The sequence below is a fragment of the Oncorhynchus gorbuscha genome, linkage group LG08, assembly GCF_021184085.1.
Source record: "Oncorhynchus gorbuscha isolate QuinsamMale2020 ecotype Even-year linkage group LG08, OgorEven_v1.0, whole genome shotgun sequence".
NCBI classification, from domain to species: domain Eukaryota; kingdom Metazoa; phylum Chordata; class Actinopteri; order Salmoniformes; family Salmonidae; genus Oncorhynchus; species Oncorhynchus gorbuscha.
In genome coordinates, this window is record NC_060180.1 from 7,011,088 (window position 1) to 7,028,742 (window position 17,655).

Here is a 17,655-nt window from a genome sequence, read left to right on the forward strand (position 1 = left end):
GGTTTAGTGATCGAGAGAGAGAGAAGTGAAGAGAGAGAGGTAGTGTAGGTTTAGCGATCGAGAAGTGAAGAGAGAAAGGTAGTGGGGGTTTAGAGATCGAGAGAGAGAGAGAAGTGAAGAGAGAGAGGTAGTGGGGGTTTGGAGATCGAGAAGTGAAGAGAGAGAGGTAGTGGGGGTTTGGAGATTGAGAGAGAGAGAAGTGAAGAGAGAGAGGTAGTGGGGGTTTGGAGATCGAGAAGTGAAGAGAGAGAGGTAGTGGGGGTTTAGAGATCGAGAGAGAGAGAAGTGAAGAGGGAGAGGTAGTGGGGGTTTAGAGATCGAGAGAGGGAGAAGTGAAGAGGGAGAGGTAGTGGGGGTTTAGAGATCGAGAGAGAGAGAAGTGAAGAGAGAGAGGTAGTGGGGGTTTAGAGATCGAGAGAGGGAGAAGTGAAGAGGTAGTGGGGTTTAGAGATCGAGAAGTGAAGAGAGAGAGGTAGTGGGGGGTTTAGAGATCGAGAAGTGAAGAGAGAGGTAGTGGGGGTTTAGAGATCGAGAGAGGGAGAAGTGAAGAGGTAGTGGGGGTTTGGAGATCGAGAGAGGGAGAAGTGAAGAGAGAGAGGTAGTGGGGGTTTAGAGATCGAGAGAGAGAGAGAAGTGAAGAGAGGTAGTGGGGGTTTAGAGATCGAGAGAGGGAGAAGTGAAGAGGGAGAGGTAGTGGGGTTTAGAGATCGAGAGAGGGAGAAGTGAAGAGAGAGGTAGTGGGGGTTTAGAGATCGAGAGAGGGAGAAGTGAAGAGAGAGGTAGTGGGGGTTTAGAGATCGAGAGAGGGAGAAGTGAAGAGAGAGGTAGTGGGGGTTTAGAGATCGAGAAGTGAAGAGAGAGAGGTAGTGGGGTTTAGAGATCGAGAGAGGGAGAAGTGAAGAGAGAGAGTAGTGGGGGTTTAGAGATCGAGAGAGGGAGAAGTGAAGAGAGAGGTAGTGGGGGTTTAGAGATCGAGAAGAGAGGGAGAAGTGAAGAGAGAGGTAGTGGGGGTTTAGAGATCGAGAGAGGGAGAAGTGAAGAGAGGGAGGTAGTGGGGGTTTAGAGATCGAGAGAGGGAGAAGTGGAGAGGGGAGGTAGTGGGGGTTTAGAGATCGAGAGAGGGAGAAGTGAAGAGAGAGGTAGTGGGGTTTAGAGATCGAGAGAGGGAGAAGTGAAGAGAGAGGTAGTGGGGGTTTAGAGATCGAGAGGGAGAAGTGAAGAGAGAGAGGTAGTGGGGTTTAGAGATCGAGAGAGGGAGAAGTGAAGAGAGAGGTAGTGGGGGTTTAGAGATCGAGAGAGGGAGAAGTGAAGAGAGAGGTAGTGGGGGTTTAGAGATCGAGAGAGGGAGAAGTGAAGAGAGAGGTAGTGGGGGTTTGGAGATCGAGAGAGGGAGAAGTGAAGAGAGAGGTAGTGGGGGTTTGGAGATCGAGAGAGGGAGAAGTGAAGAGAGATTAAATTGGTGGCTACAGAGGCAGAAAGAGAAAGATGTAGAGACTTTTTGAGAGAGAGGTGAGAGAGCGTGCAATTTCATTATGTCTGCTGTAGCCCATACCAAATATGGAGTGTTTGCCCCCCACTCACCTCAAATTACCTTACCTTTTAATGTCTGGTATTACTACACTCCTGCAATGCAAACCTTCCCAATTTCAACCATCACCACCATTATCCTAATTTCTTGAGAGGGTAAAGAGGAGAGCATTTTTCTGCCCCTGAAATTAAGTGGGATCTTTCACTGTGCATAGATGGGCCCTCCACAATTATCAAAGAGAGATTTGATACTTGAGGGACTGAAGTGTTTTGGATGGAAACCCCATGAATGATTGATACAAGGAGAGAGAGAGAGAGAGGTTTAAAATCTCCCATCTCAGAATCTATCAATTATTTAACACTCTCCTTGTGTTCTGGTAGCACACGGAAGATCAGTCACCATTTTGAAATCTCCAGTTGATAATATCTGTCAAAGGAATTAGTACTTTGTAGGGATTTTTTTCATCTGCTTTGTAGAAGTCTTAATTTTGCCCATGGCGGGAATGTTTAGTGCAGTTTTGAAATAGTTTGAGAGTTTGAGTCTCTGGCTGCAGCAGTTTTTCCCTGACATATTTTCTTGTTATTTGAGAAAATTGTTCATTTTTAAAGCTTGTTGATGCTGATCCAGCCTGAGTCATCTGAATTCACCAGTCCTGCTCTCTTCTCTCCTCTCTTTTTCTCTTCCTCCCTCCCTCTCTCTCTCTCTCTCTCTCACTCTCCTGCCCCTTTCCCCTGCCATCCACCAGGTTAGATTCTCTTGCAGTGAATTCAGAGACACACGGTAGAGTAGAGTATTCATAACACAGATGTTGACCTCTGGTAAACTCAATGGCTGCTTCTCAAGACCAGTGGTTCTCAAAGTGTCTTTGCTCATGTCTTGGCTCATGTCTTGGATCATGTCTTGCATCATGTCTTGGCTCATGTCTTGGATCATGTCTTGCATCATGTCTTGGCTCATGTCTTGGATCATGTCTTGGATCATGTCTTGCATCATGTCTTGGCTCATGTCTTGGATCATGTCTTGCATCATGTCTTGGCTCATGTCTTGGATCATGTCTTGGATCATGTCTTGGATCATGTCTTGCATCATGTCTTGGATCATGTCTTGCATCATGTCTTGGCTCATGTCTTGGATCATGTCTTGGATCATGTCTTGGCTCATGTCTTGGCTCATGTCTTGGCTCATGTCTTGGCTCATGTCTTGGCTCATGTCTTGGCTCATGTCTTGGATCATGTCTTGGCTCATGTCTTGGCTCATGTCTTGGCTCATGTCTTGGCTCATGTCTTGCCTCATGTCTTGCCTCATGTCTTGCATCATGTCTTGGATCATGCATGCCCAATCACATTTTGCTCTGCCCAAAATAGTCAACGTCTTCTCCTGGTAATGCCCACTTCCACTGCATCCTCTGCTGGACGGCAGGTTAGTTAGTATTGCTGAAGAAGAGATCACAGACCGTGTTGGTCTGTCAGACTGTCACTGTATACAGATACTGTCACTGTTTGATGAAATGGACATGTGGCATCATTTCTATAGAGACACTGAACATTAAGGATCAGATATGGATAACTCATATTTTCACTCAAATCCGCCCTTTTGACTTTTCTTTTTCAATGCACGATTTATTTGAATGTTTAAGTCATGCACTCCATAGATCTCCAGTCATGATGGGTCCCTGAGTGGCTGGATGTTGTGGTGGTGGTGGAGTAGTTTCATATCGGGTTGTGTGTGCGTGTCGGTGAAGCATTGGTTCTGTGGCACGAGGGGAGATTCCTTGAGCTGAGCTGAAAAGCCTTCAGGGCCTCCATGTCCCTATAATGCTTATGTCAGTCAGACAGTCAGAGGAGGGGAGGGGAGGAGATTCTCTCCTTCCACATCACAGATTTGATCTGTGTGTGGTCGGGGGAATCGGCATCTCTATAGACTGGCGTTTTCCCCCTTAAGTGCCCCAGGGCTGCCAGAGGCAAACACAAGACCTCTCCTGATGTTTGAAGAGGTCTTAGATGTTTCTGTATTAAAGACTCTTACTCGCTGTTGTTATATTTATAAATGGACAGATGCTGTTGTAGAACTGGCTTCAGAACAATAAAGGTAAAATAAAAAAGAACAAGTTGATGCTTCCGTCCAGTCCCCAGGCTATGACATCATTAGTATGAGTCCTCAAGCAGAGCCAACTGTTAGGATCACCCTGTGACATCATCAGTATGAGTCACCCACCAGAGCCACACAGAGCAGAGTGCTGTATGTCTGTCATCACACAACACACAGACTGTACACAGTATGACAGCTCTGTGAGTGTGTGTGTGTGTGTGTGTGTGTGTGTGTGTGTGTTCACCGTGAGGTCGGTGCAGCTGTAGGTCTCCAGAAGAGCTGTAAGGACTTGCCAATATTTTCATATTCTCTCTGCAGGCATTTCCGCACACTAACAATGGCCGCCCCCCAAGTGATGAAACTGAGAGGAAACCGCTTTTGTGAACAGCCACAACGGTTTTGGTGTGTGCACTTCTGACCTGAGATGACACACACACACACGCACACAGACAGACAGACAGACAGAGCCAGCATCAATGAGTAGAGACAGCAAGAAATATATAATGTAGACTGGCAGAAAGGAGAGGAAACCCCTCTGCTTTAAATGAATAATGATTTGAGGTTGTTAGGGGCAATACTACACTGAATGATCCTGTAGCTTTTCAAAGGAGATAATCTGTTCTCAGTTCTCTCAGATATACTGACTATTGCTGTTTGTGTATATGTGAGCACGGTAAAACAACCCATTAGCAACACAAAGCAACAGATAAACTTTATACAGTAGGTGAGATCTGGTCTGATCTGGTCCCCTCCTCAGTTTCCCCTAGCTTTCTGGTGGGAGCTGAAAATGTATGCAGCAAACAGGCATTGCTTAAGAGCCCCCCCCCCCATGACACACTGAACAAGATACATTTTTGTGTGTGTGCCTGCCCGCCCGCCCTAATGAAAGCTCAGAGATAGCGGAGGTGGTAATAGCCTCGCGTAATGACAGCAGGGGAGTAGATTCCACCACACCTCTCCCTCTGTGTAAATAATGAACCAAAAGGATGCACAGAATGAGAAGAAAGGAAAAGAGGATGACAGAAGACGTGTGCTCCCTTGTTTACGCCAGTTCTCCGCCGTCCCCCGCACTCTTTGTATTCAGGTTGAGATTTTGAGGAGTCATCAGACAGTTATTGAAAAGGTCCAGCACCTGCCTGGGTAGGATAGGAGGATAAAGAAGGATAGGATAGGAGGATAATGAAGGATAGGATAGGAGGATAATGAAGGATAGGATAGGAGGATAAGGAAGGATGGGGAAGGATAGTAGGATAAGGAAGGATAGGAGGATAAGGAAGGATAGGAGGATAAGGAAGGATATGGAAAGGAAGGATTGGATAGGAGGATAAAGAAGGGTAGGATAGGAGGATAAGGAATGATATGAGGATAAGGAAAGGAAGGATTTGATAGGAGGATAAAGAAGAGTAGGATAGGAGGATAAGGAAGGATTGGATAGGAGGATACGGAAGGATTGGATAGGTAGGATAGGAGGATAGGAGGATAAGGAAGGATTGGATAGGAGGATACGGAAGGATTGGATAGGTAGGATAGGAGGATAGGAGGATAAGGAAGGATTGGATAGGTAGGATAGGAGGATAAGGATAGGTAGGATAGGAGGATAAGGAAGGGTAGGATAGGAGGATAAGGAAGGGTAGGATAGGAGGATAAGGAAGGGTAGGATAGGAGGATAAGGAAGGGTAGGATAGGAGGATAAGGAAGGGTAGGATAAGAGGATAAGGAAGGGTAGGATAGGAGGATAAGGAAGGTGTAGGATATGAGGATAAGGAAGGGTAGGATAGGAGGATAAGGAAGGTGTAGGATAGGAGGATAAGGAAGGTGTAGGATAGGAGGATAAGGAAGGTGTAGGATAGGAGGATAAGGAAGGTGTAGGATAGGAGGATAAGGAAGGTGTAGGATAGGAGGATAAGGAAGGTGTAGGATAGGAGGATAAGGAAGGGTAGGATAGGAGGATAAGGAAGGGTAGGATAGGAGGATAAGAAAGGGTAGGATAGAAGGATAAGGATAGGTAGGATAGGAGGATAAGGATAGGTAGGATAGGAGGATAAGGATAGGTAGGATAGGAGGATAAGGATAGGTAGGATAGGAGGATAAGGAAGGTGTAGGATAGGAGGATAAGGAAGGTGTAGGATAGGAGGATAAGGAAGGTGTAGGATAGGAGGATAAGGAAGGGTAGGATAAGAGGATAAGGAAGGGTAGGATAAGAGGATAAGGATAGGTAGGATAGGAGGATAAGGAAGGGTAGAATAGGAGGATAAGGAATGGTAGGATAGGAGGATAAGGAAGGGTAGGATAGGAGGATAAGGAAGGTGTAGGATAGGAGGATAAGGAAGGGTAGGATAGGAGGATAAGGAAGGGTAGGATAGGAGGATAAGGAAAGGTAGGATAGGAGGATAAGGAAGGTGTAGGATAGGAGGATAAGGAAGGGTAGGATAGGAGGATAAGGAAGGGTAGGATAGGAGGATAAGGAAAGGTAGGATAGGAGGATAAGGAAGGATTGGAAAGGTAGGATAGGAGGATAAGGATAGGTAGGATAGGAGGATAATGATAGGTAGGATAGGAGGATAAGGAAGGATTGGAAAGGTAGGATAGGAGGATAAGGAAGGGTAGGTTAGGAGGATACGGAAGGGTAGGATAGGAGGATAAGGAAGGGTAGGATAGGAGGATAAGGAAGGATTGGAAAGGTAGGATAGGAGGATAAGGAAGGATTGGATAGGTAGGATAGGAGGATAAGGAAGGATTGGATAGGTAGGATAGGAGGATAAGGATAGGTAGGATAGGAGGATAAGGAAGGGTAGGATAGAAGGATAAGGAAGGAATCATCAGTAATCAGGTGCGTCTGCGCGCACACACATGTACACACAAAACAGGCTGATCTTTTCAGTGGCAGCCATAGGGTTTCTGTAATAACCCTGCTGAGGATGGAGGATTTGTGTGTTAGTGCTGCGTGTGTTAGTGCTGCGTGTGTTAGTGCTGCCTGTGTTAGTGCTGCCTGTGTTAGTGCTGCCTGTGTTAGTGCTGCCTATGTTAGTGATGTGTGTGTTTGTGCGTGTGTTGGTGCACAAAGTAGTGGTGCTGGAGGTGCTGCAGCACCCCCCTGATAAATTGAAATAATTTAGCCAAAATTAGCCCTATTACTTTTTTAAGTATTCAAAATTATATTAGTCATGTCTGAACATCATTGAAAATACTACATGAGAGAGCATAATTTAGCGACAGGCTCAATAGCTTCTATAAAAATAGCTGTGGATAAAGTTGTATGACTTAGGGCAGCAAGTGCAACACGTATAGAACATCTTTTAGAGTTGTGGCCATAACCCTTTCTATGGATAATGTGTTTTTGAACAAATTTAAAAATACAATCATGAGAAAAATGCCTACTGCTGAGAAGAGAAGACTGATCTGTCTGTAGAAAAAAAAGAAAAAAAAACCCTCAAGTTTCTTCTCTTGAGATAGGGTATTGGCATGAGAACATTGGCCATCACTGGTGAGTAACTTCGGCTTAACCTTCATCATTGGGTGAGTCAGTGCCACTGGAAAATGTATTTAGTAGCCTACTGCATCCTATAATATACAGTATATCAGTGGAGGTCAGTGCCGTTTAAGATGGAGGACGATTATTTGCATCTAGCTGATCTTGGGTGTAATCATCAGTTCAAAAGTTGCAAATGAGTTTCTTTTGGACAAATTCAGGTATGTTTATCCCTGTTTGCTTCCGTTTAAGAAAAGTTTTTCAATAGAATCGGCGGACTGAATACACCCCTGATCATAGGCAAACACAATCACTTTCATAGCAGCCACATACAAACAGCATGATCACGTAATTCCTTCTCGAATCTACGCGCGCTCCTCCTCTCACGTTTTCCCTCTGTTTGTGGACTTCAGTGCACAACAAATCAGCAGTCTGTGACCAGGCGCAAAACCTTTCCACGTCATATCATAACCACTGTTTACATATAGTATTAGCTAACATCATAGTCAACATAGCTACTAAAATGAACGTGTTAGTAAACCTGCTACAGTTATGCAGTTCAGTCAGCAAGCAGTTTAGCAGGTACTCTGACGGACTCCAGTGGTAATAAAATCATAAAACCAAAAGCTTACATTGACTTGGAGTTCCAGTGTTGGATAGCCATAGCCAACTAGCTGGCATAGCATTCCTCTCTGTTTGAGCTGGGTGTTTTGAGTAGGCAAAACTAGCTAGCTGCATTTGCTAGCTAAGTGAAAAATAATACTGTGAAATATAGCTAGCTCTCTCTCTCTCTTGCTTCTTCATTTGTAAAGAAATTAATTTGTTCAAACTGTTCTACTATTGTCTCTCTTTTTGAGTCAACTACTCACCACATTTTATGCACTGCAGTGCTTGCTAGCTGTAGCGTATGCTTTCAGTACTAGATTCATTCTCTGATCCTTTGACATGTCAGTTCATGCTGCAAGAGCTCTGATAGGTAGGAGGACGTCCTTCAGAAGTTGTCATAATTACTATGTAAGTCTATGGAGGGGGGTCAGAACCATGAGCCTCCAACGTTTTGTATTGAAGTCAATGTACCCAGAGGAGGACGGAAACGAGCTGTCCTCCGGTTACACCATTGTGTAACAGAGTGCTGTTGAAGCTACTGTAGACTTTCACTGCAAAACAATGTTTTAGTCAATTATTTGGTGATGTAAATATATATAGTATAGTTTTATCTATACTGAAATAAACGCAATGTGTAAAGTGAGATGAAGTAAGAGATCCCAGAAGTGTTCCAGACACACAGAAAGCTTATGTTTCTCAAATTTTCTCAAAGAATTGAATGTTCATTACTCTAAAATAAGCCGCCTCCAATGTCGTTTTAGAGAATTTGGCAGTACGTCCAACCGGCTTCACAATCGCAGACCACGTGTAACCATGCCAGCCGAGGACCTCCGCATCCTCCTTCTTTATCTGCGGGATCGTCTGACAGATGATGAAACACCGGAGTATTTGAATTCAAGCTCTTTTATGGGGAGACACTCATTCTAATTGGCTGGGCCTGGCTCCCTAGTGGGTGGGCCTATGCCCTCCAAGGCCCACACATGGCTGTGCCCCTGCCCAATCATGTGAAATCCATACATTAGGGCCTAATGAATTTATTTAAATCGACTTGATTTCCTTATATGAACTGTAACTCAGTAAAATTGTTGAAATTGTCGCATGTTGCATTTATATTTTTGTTCAGTATAAAAAGTGACTTTTTTGTTGAACTATTTTTATGAAATGCGCTGAGAATGGTCCTCTCCTTCCTCCACTGCAGTATGTATATATATATATATATATATATATATATATACACACAATGGGTGGTTTGGTATTCCCATTGTTAGATCCTATGCTGCCAATGATATCCTAGACCAGGGCTCTCCAACTCTGTTACTGGAGAGCCCTGGTCCCCAGTTGCAACTAACCTGATTCAGCTCATCAACCAGCTAATTATTAGAATCAGGTGAGCTAAATGATTGTTGGAGTGAAAATCTGCAGGACAGTAACTCTCCAGGAACAGGGTTGGAGAGCCCTGTACTAGACAACATACACATGGCCAGTACGTTCATAAAAAGTGCCATTGTTTGCGTCGTTACCTAGCACGTGTCGTCATTGGCCCGGGCTATTGTTTGCGTTGTTACCTAGCATGTGTCGTCATTGGCCCGGGCTATTGTTTGCGTTGTTACCTAGCACGTGTGATCATTGGCCCGGGCTATTGTTTGCGTCATTGCCTAGCACGTGTCGTCATTGGCCTGGGCTATTGTTTGCGTCGTTACCTAGCACGTGTCGTCATTGGCCTGGGCTATTGTTTGCGTCGTTACCTAGCACGTGTCGTCATTGGCCTGGGCTATTGTTTGCGTCGTTACCTAGCACGTGTCGTCATTGGCCTGGGCTATTGTTTGCGTTCATGTCCAGGTTGTTTTTATTGCTCTGTTTGTCACTGTCAGAGTAGCCATTCATTTTGGTCATTTGTGTGGTATAAAAAAAAGAAAAGCATTATTTTTCCCTGACTCTTGCTAAAATGTATTCCCCATACAACATGTGGAAATCCTGAAAACGCCTCTGCTCAGATGACTTTTTTTGTTGTTGTCCCTCTCTCCATTCATTTTCTGTGTGTGGGTGTGAGTCATCACCGTTACGTGTGTCCACTATTACCTCTGTTCACATTAATCTCCATCTGTATATCTAATCACACGGCCAGGCTATGGCGGGCGGGGGGGGGCACTTTATGTACACCGGGTCCGGTAACTGTAGTGAAACTAGACGGGTGGGGCACAGTGTTTCACCACTGTGGTGATGCTTGACAGAACGCACTGATCAGAGAGGGGGAGATGGAGACAGAGAGAATGGGATGCAATGAGCTGTGATTTGGGTTCACAGTGCATTCGGAAAGTATTTACATCTCTTTACTTTTTTTTGTTACGCTACAGGCTTATTATATAAAGTATTAAATAGTTTTGTCTTCCTCAATCTACACACGATACACCATAATGACAAAGCAAAAACAGGTTTTTAGAAATGTTTGTAAATGTACAAAATAAATTAAATGGTAATATTAAACCTATAGACCCTTTACTCAGTACTTTGTTGAGTCACCTTTGGCAGTGATTACAGCCTCAAGTCTTCTTGGGTATGACGCTACAAGCTTGGCACACCTGTATTTGAGGAGTTTCTCCCATTCTTCTTTGCAGATCCTCTCAAGCTCTGTCAGGTTGGATGGTTAGCGTCGCTGCACAGCTATTTTCAGGCCAGATGTTAGATCGGGTTCAAGTCCGGGCTCTGGCTGGGCCACTCAAGGACATAGAGACTTGTCCTGAAGTCACTCCTGCGTGGTCTTGGCTGTGTGCTTAGGGTCGTTGTCCTGTTGGAAGGTGAACCTTCGCACCAGTCTAAGGACTTCACACCCATCATGCTGTGGGGATGTTTTTCAGTGGCAGGGACTGGGGGACTAGTCAGGTTTGAGGGAAAGATGAACGGAGCAAAGTACAGAGGTCCTTGATGAAAACCTGCTCCAGAACGCAGGTTTTGGAGCAGCTTTTCAGCAGGAATCTCTGTACTTAGCTCCGTTCATCTTTCCTTTGAACCTGACTAGTCCCCCCAGTCCCTGCCGCTGGAAAACATCTCCACCGCATGATGCTGCCACCGCCATGCTTCACCGTAGGGATGGTGCCATGTTTCCTCCAGACCTGATGCTTGGCATTCAGGCCAAGAGTTTCATCTTGGTTTCATTGGACCAGAGAATCTTGTTTCTTCAAGATGCTCAAACGTCCATAGATGACCAACAGGGTCAAATCATTATCAGTGTTTTATAGAGGTTGCAACAGGTCAGCACCTCAGGAGTAAATGTCAGTTTTATTTTCATAGCTGAGCATTCAAAGGTTGAGACAGCAGCTGCGGTACAGAGAGAAGGGGAGGGAAAGGGAGAGTGAGGGAGAGAGAGAAGGGGAGGGAAAGGGAGAGTGAGGGAGAGAGAGAAGGGGAGGGAAAGGGAGAGTGAGGGAGAGAGAGAAGGGGAGGGAAAGGGAGAGTGAGGGAGAGAGAGAGAGAGAAGGGGGGGAAAGGGGGAGAGAGAGAAGGGGAGGGAAAGGGAGAGTGAGGGAAAGAGAGGGTCGAAACAGCGTGATATTAACTACTGATTCCAGTTGTTGTCAAAACATTGCTATGACTCATTATGAATCAATGGAAAAACATACTTCACATTCACCTTCTGAAGACGTCAATGATGACATGAACTGTGTGTGTGTGGGGGTGGGTGGAATGGTATTTAGTTTTCCAGGTCACAAAGGGATGTTTATAATATAGAATGGTTTGTTTTAACAGTTCTGACCTCTGTCGCTCTGACGTGTGTGACCTTTCGAGACTATCTGCTGGTGAGGATGATTAGGAGGACTCTTTAGGGCCGTTACGCCCTGTTATACACCATTTAATAAATGGTTTATTAAATGTGATATTTTATTAGATCATATTATTTGGACAAAATAGCTGTTAATGTCTATTAGACAAGGGTTTGGTTTGATTTGAATTTATTGATTCTATGGGTATTGAATGATTTGATTGCTAATCGTTTCTAATAATTCCTTGAGCTTGAGGACAATTCTACCCCTACAGATTGAACATGACTATGTAGCCTAGATCAGTGTAGATAAGGGGAAAGGCAGTTTCAACACACTTATTCCACATTTGTGATACAGCCTGAATTAAAGTTTGATAAAATAAAATGTCTCACCTTTATAAACACACTACCCCATAATGAAAAAGTAAAAAATTGTATTTAAAATGAAATACAGAAATATCTGATTTATATAATTATTCACACACCTGAGTCCATACTTTGTAGAAGAACCCTTGGCAGCGATTAAAGCTGTGAGGCTTTCTGGGTAAGTTTCTTAGAGCTTTCCACACCTGGATTGTGTAACATTTGCCCAAATTCTTCAAGCTTTGTCAAATTGGTTGTTAATCATTGCTAGACAACCATTTTTAGGTCTTGCCATAGATTTTCAAGTAGATTTAAGTCAAAATGTAACTAGGCCTCTCATGAACATTCACTGGCTTCTTGGCAAGCAACTCCAGTGTAGATTTGGCCTTGTATTTTAGATTGTTGTCCTCCTGAAAGGTTAATTAATCTCCCAGTGTTTGGTGGAAAGCAGAACGAACCAGGTTTTTCTATAGCATTTTGCTTGTGCTTAGCTCCATTCTGTTCCCTTGTTTTATCCTGTTCCTCTATTACAAGCATACACTTAACATTTTGCAGCCACCACTATGCTTGAAAATATGGAGTGTGACACTCGGGAATGTGCTGTATTTGTTTTGCCCCAAACATAACACTTTATATTCAGGACAAAAAGTTAATTGTTTTGTCAAATAGTTTGCAGAATTACTTTAGTGCCTTGTTGCAAACAGGATGCATGTTTTGGAAAAAAAAACTTTTTTTGTTGTACAGGATTCCCTCTTTTCACTCTGTCAATTAGGTTACTATTATGTTGTAACTGCAATGTGGTTGATCCATCCTCAGTTGTAACAGTTTTAAAGGCACCATTGGCCTAATGGTGAAACCCTTGAGTGGTTTCCATCCTCTCCAGCAACTGAGTTAGGAAGGACGTCTCTGGTGTATTGTACACCATCCAAAGTGTAGTTAATAACTTTCTAATAAACATGCTCAAAGGGATATTACATGCCTGCTTTTTGAAAACATTTTTATGTACCAATAGGTGCCCTTATTTGCGAGGCATTGAAAAGCCTCCCTGGTCTTTGTGATTGAATATTTGTTTGAAATTCCTTACTCGACTGAGGGACCCTACAGCTAATTTTTATGTGGGGTACAGAAATGAGGTATTCATTCAGAAGATCATGTTAAACACTATTGCACACCGAGTGAGTCCATGCAACTTCTTAAGCAAGGTTTACTCCTGAACTGATTTAGGCCATATGAAAAGGGTTGAATAATGATTAACATGGTGTATTATGTGTAGGTCAGTGATCCAAAATTGATCAAATATAACAAGAAAATGTGTAAGTGGAGTAAATACTTTCTGAAGGTATTCATCCCCTTTGTTATGGCAATCCTACATAATGTATATTCAGGAGTATAAACGTGCTTAACAAGACACGTAATAAGTTGCATGGACTCACTCTGCGTGCAATTATAGTGTTTAACATAATCTTTGAATGACTACCTCATCTTTGTACCCCACACATACAATTATCTGTAAGGTCCCTCAGTCAAGCAGTGCATATCAAACACAGATTTGACCACAAAGACCAGGGAGGTTTTCCAATGCCTCGCCCGTATCCAATGACGTAAGGCTGTCCCAAATCTCCAGCACATATCTCACCAAAACAATATTTGTGTTTTGGCCTGCCCTGCGAGCATCTGACCTGAACAGGAAGACCAAGAGGTCTTGAGGCTGTGTTGGGAAAGTTGTTGTGCCATATTCACAAAGCATCTGATACCAGGAGTGCTGATCTAGGATGAAGTCCCCCTGTCCATATGGATAAAAAAATCACAGAAAAAAACAGACATTGAATAACCCTTTGAGCATGGTAAAGTTATTCATCACACTTTGGCTGGAGCAGGGCCCGATGAGCAGTTTAAGTTCCTTGCTCAAGGGAACATTGGTGGTAGGTGGCACCTGAGATATTGATGACAGCAACCCGATCTTCTCCCTCGTCACCAGTGTGATTCGAACCTGCTGCTTTAACGTCGAGGCTACTGACGCCCGTTTGAATAAAGGATCTGGGAGAACACAGGTGTCTCTGGGAATGTCTGATGTCTTCCACATGGCAACAGCCAACTGAGCAGGAGGATGGTTGTTTCATGGTTGGCGTGAAAGTATGTATAACGACTTTCGATGACAAACTCTTCAGGTAGAAGATGCCCGTGCTGTGAGTAGTCAGTAGTAGCACGCGAACCCTTTAAATGATTCATGATATTGTACAAAATTACTGGTGTGAAGATGACTGCTCTTTGAAAATGATCTTGACTTTGTAATCCTATAAGATGTTATCGTGTGTTCCCTTTATACTCCAGACAAGACCGTGTAAGTGCTTGAAAATGAATTCAAAAATAAAATTCTAACCAGGGAATACCGTGATAATAGGCACAACTACCTGGTAAACGACTGTGGAAAAATGTGCAGAAGTCGGTGAGGACGGGGGATGGTTGAAACTGCAAATGTATACATAGCACTCTCTAGATTTGTAGTTATAGTTACTGTGACAACCAACTGTATATGACCAGGATCTGTATTCATAAAGTGTCTCAGTGCTGATCTAGGATCAGTTTAGCCTCTTAGAGCATAATGAATGTGACTCACCACCTGGATTCGGTCCTCCAAATCCCTTAATGTTGACATTGAGGGAGGAAATAACAGCTAATGATAATGTGGGAAAGAGAAATAGTCAGCGAGGGAGCGCGCGGGCGAGAGGTCGGGAGCGCGCGGCGAGGGGTCGGGAGCGCGCGGGCGAGGGGTCGGGAGCGCGCGGGCGAGGGGTCGGGAGCGGGCGGGCGAGGGGTCGGGAGCGCGCGGGCGAGGGGGCGCGAGCGCGCGGGCGAGGGGTCGGGAGCGCGCGGGCGAGGGGTCGGGAGCGCGCGGGCGAGGGGTCGGGAGCGCGCGGGCGAGGGGTCGGGAGCGCGCGGGCGAGGGAACGAGGCCGGGAGCGGGGAACGAGGGCGGGAGCGGGGAGCGCGGGAACGAGGGCGCGAGCGAGGGAACGGGAGCGAGGGCGCGAGGGAGGGAACGGGAGCGAGGGCGCGAGGGAGGGAACGGGAGCGAGGGAACGGGAGCGAGGGAACGGGAGCGCGGGAACGGGAGCGAGGGAACGAGGGCGGGAACGAGGGAACGAGGGCGGGAACGGGAGCGAGGGAACGAGGGCGGGAACGAGGGCGGGAGCGAGGGAACGAGGGCGGGAGCGAGGGAACGAGGGCGGGAGCGAGGGAACGAGGGCGGGAGCGAGGGAACAAGGGGGCGCGAGTCAGCGGGAACTAGGGGAGCGCGGGAGGGAACGAGGGAAATGATTCGAGCGAGGGAGAGGATCAATCGAGCGAGGGAGAGTGCGATCGATCGATCGAGCGAGGGAGAGTGCGATCGATCGATCGAGCGAGGGAGAGTGCGATCGATCGAGCGAGGGAGAGTGCGATCGATCGAGCGAGGGAGAGTGCGATCGATCGATCGAGGGAGAGTGCGATCGATCGAGCGAGGAGAGTGCGATCGATCGATGAGCGAAGAGTGCGATCGATCGAGCGAGGGAGAGTGATCGAGCGAGGGAGAGTGCGATCGATCAAAAGTTCGATCGATCAGCGAGGAGAGTCGTCGATCGATCGAGCGAGGAGAGTGATCGGGATCGAGCGAGGGAGAGTCTCGATCGAAACGAGGGAGAGTGCATCGATCGAGCGAGCGAGGGAGAGTCATCGATCGAGCGAGGGAGAGGCGATCCTCTCGAAGAGTGCGATCGAGGCGAGGGAGAGTGCGACGATCGAGCGAGCGAGGGAGAGTGCGATCGATCGAGCGAGGGAGAGTGCGAAGAGGCGAGTCGACGAGCGAGCGAGGAGAGTGCATCGAGCGAGCAAGAGTGTGAGCGAGGGAGAGTGCGTCGATCGAGCGAGCGGGGAGTGCGATCGAGCGAGCGAGGGAGAGTGCGATCGATGGAGAGTGCGTTCGAGCGAAGAGTGCGAAATGCGAGGGAGAGTGCGATCGATAGCGAGCGAGGGAGAGTGCGATCGATCGAGCGAGCGAGGGAGAGTGCGAGCGAGCCGAGGAGAGTGCGAGAGCGAGGAGAGTGCGAGCATCGAGGGAGAGTGCGAGCGAGCGAGGGAGAGTGCGATGAGCGAGCAGACTAGGGAGAGTGCTGAGCGAGCGAGGGAGAGTGCGATCGATCGACGAGCGAGGAGAGTGCGATCGATCGAGCGAGCGAAATCGAGCGAGCGAGGGAGAGTGCGAATCAGTGCGAGCGAGCGAGGGAGGAGTGCGAGCGAGCGAGGAGAGGTCGAGCGATCGAGGGAGAGGAGAGGCGAGGGAGAGTGCGAGCTAAGCGATCGAGCGAGCGAGGGAGAGTGCGAGCGAGCGAGGGAGAGTGCGAGCGAGCGGGAGAGTGCAAAGCGAGGGAGAGTGCGAGCAGGATACGAGCGAGCGAGGGAGAGTGCGAGCGAGCGAGCCGAGGGAGAGTGCGATCGAGAGCGAGCGAGGGAGAGTTCGATCGACCGAGGGAGAGTGCGCGATCGAGCGAGCGAGGAGAGTGCGAGCGAGCGAGCGAGGGAGAGTGCGAGCGATCGAGCGAGCGAGGAGAGTGCGAGCGAGCGAGCGAGCGAGGGAGAGGGAGCGATCGAGCGAGCGAGGGAGAGTGCGATCGAGCGAGCGAGGGAGAGTGCGATCGATCGAGCGAGGGAGAGTGCGAGCGAGCGAGCGAGGGAGAGAGTGCGAGCGAGCGATCGAGCGAGGAGAGTGCGAGCGATCGAGCGAGCGAGGGAGAGTAGTCGAGCGAGCGAGGGAGAGTGCGAGCGAGGGAGCGAGGGGAGAGTGCGAGCGAGGGAGCGAGCGAGGGAGTGCGAGCGATCGAGCGAGCGAGGGAGAGTGCGAGCGATCGAGCGAGGGGGAGAGTGCGAGCGAGCGAGCGAGAGGGAGAGTGCGATCGATCGAGCGAGGGAGTGCGAGCGAGCGAGCGGGAGCGAGGGAGAGAGCGAGCGAGGAGCGAGGAGAGGGCGAGCGATCGAGCGAGGGAGAGTGCGAGCGGGAGAGTCGAGCGAGGGAGAGAGTGCGAGCGAGCGAGCGAGGGAGAGTGCGAGCGAGCGAGCGAGGGAGAGTGCGAGCGATCGAGCGAGGGAGAGTGCGAGCGATCGAGCGAGGGAGAGGCGAGCGAGCGAGCGAGGGAGAGTGCGAGCGATCGAGCGAGGGAGAGTGCGAGCGAGAGCGAGGGAGAGTGCGAGCGGCGGAGAGTGCGCGAGGAGCGAGGGAGAGTGCGGAGCGAGGGAGAGTGCGAGGAGCGGCGAGCGAGGGAGAGTGCGAGCGAGCGAGGGAGCGAGGGAGAGTCGGCGAGACGAGCGAGGGAGAGTGCGAGCGAGACCCAGAGCGAGGGAGAGTGCGAGCGAGCGACCCAGAGCGAGGGAGAGGCGGGAGAGCGAGGGAGAGTGCGAGCGATCGACCCAGAGCGAGGGAGAGTGCGAGCGAGCGAGGGAGAGAGGAGAGTGCGAGCGAGGAGAGTGCGGGAGCGAGGGAGAGTGCGAGGATCGAGCGAGGGAGAGAGTGCGAGCGATCGAGCGAGGAGGGAGAGTGCGAGGATCGAGCGAGCGAGGGAGAGTGCGAGCGGAGCGAGCGAGGGAGAGTGCGAGCGACGAGAGCGAGGGAGAGTGCGATCGAGGAGCGAGGGAGAGTGCGACGATCGGAGCGAGGGAGAGTGCGACGAGCGACCCAGAGCGAGGGAGAGTGCGAGCGATCGAGCGAGCGAGGGAGAGCGATCGAGCGGAGCGAGGGGAGAGTGCGAGGAGGAGAGGAGCGAGGAGAGTGCGAGTCGAGCGAGCGAGGGAGAGTGCGACGAGCGAGCGAGGGAG

At 48.1% G+C, this 17,655-nt stretch overlaps 2 protein-coding genes across 6 annotated transcripts in view; both read left to right on the top strand.

The window, feature by feature from the left end:
* zmiz1a (zinc finger, MIZ-type containing 1a) overlaps positions 1-17,655 on the top strand; it is a 306,966-nt gene that overhangs the window by 41,759 nt on the left and 247,552 nt on the right. The window lies entirely within an intron of this gene.
* LOC124042244 (octapeptide-repeat protein T2-like) lies at positions 14,495-15,100 on the top strand. Its single transcript, XM_046360658.1, has one exon. The coding sequence runs from the start codon at positions 14,495-14,497 to the stop codon at positions 15,098-15,100; it is 606 nt and encodes a 201-aa protein (XP_046216614.1).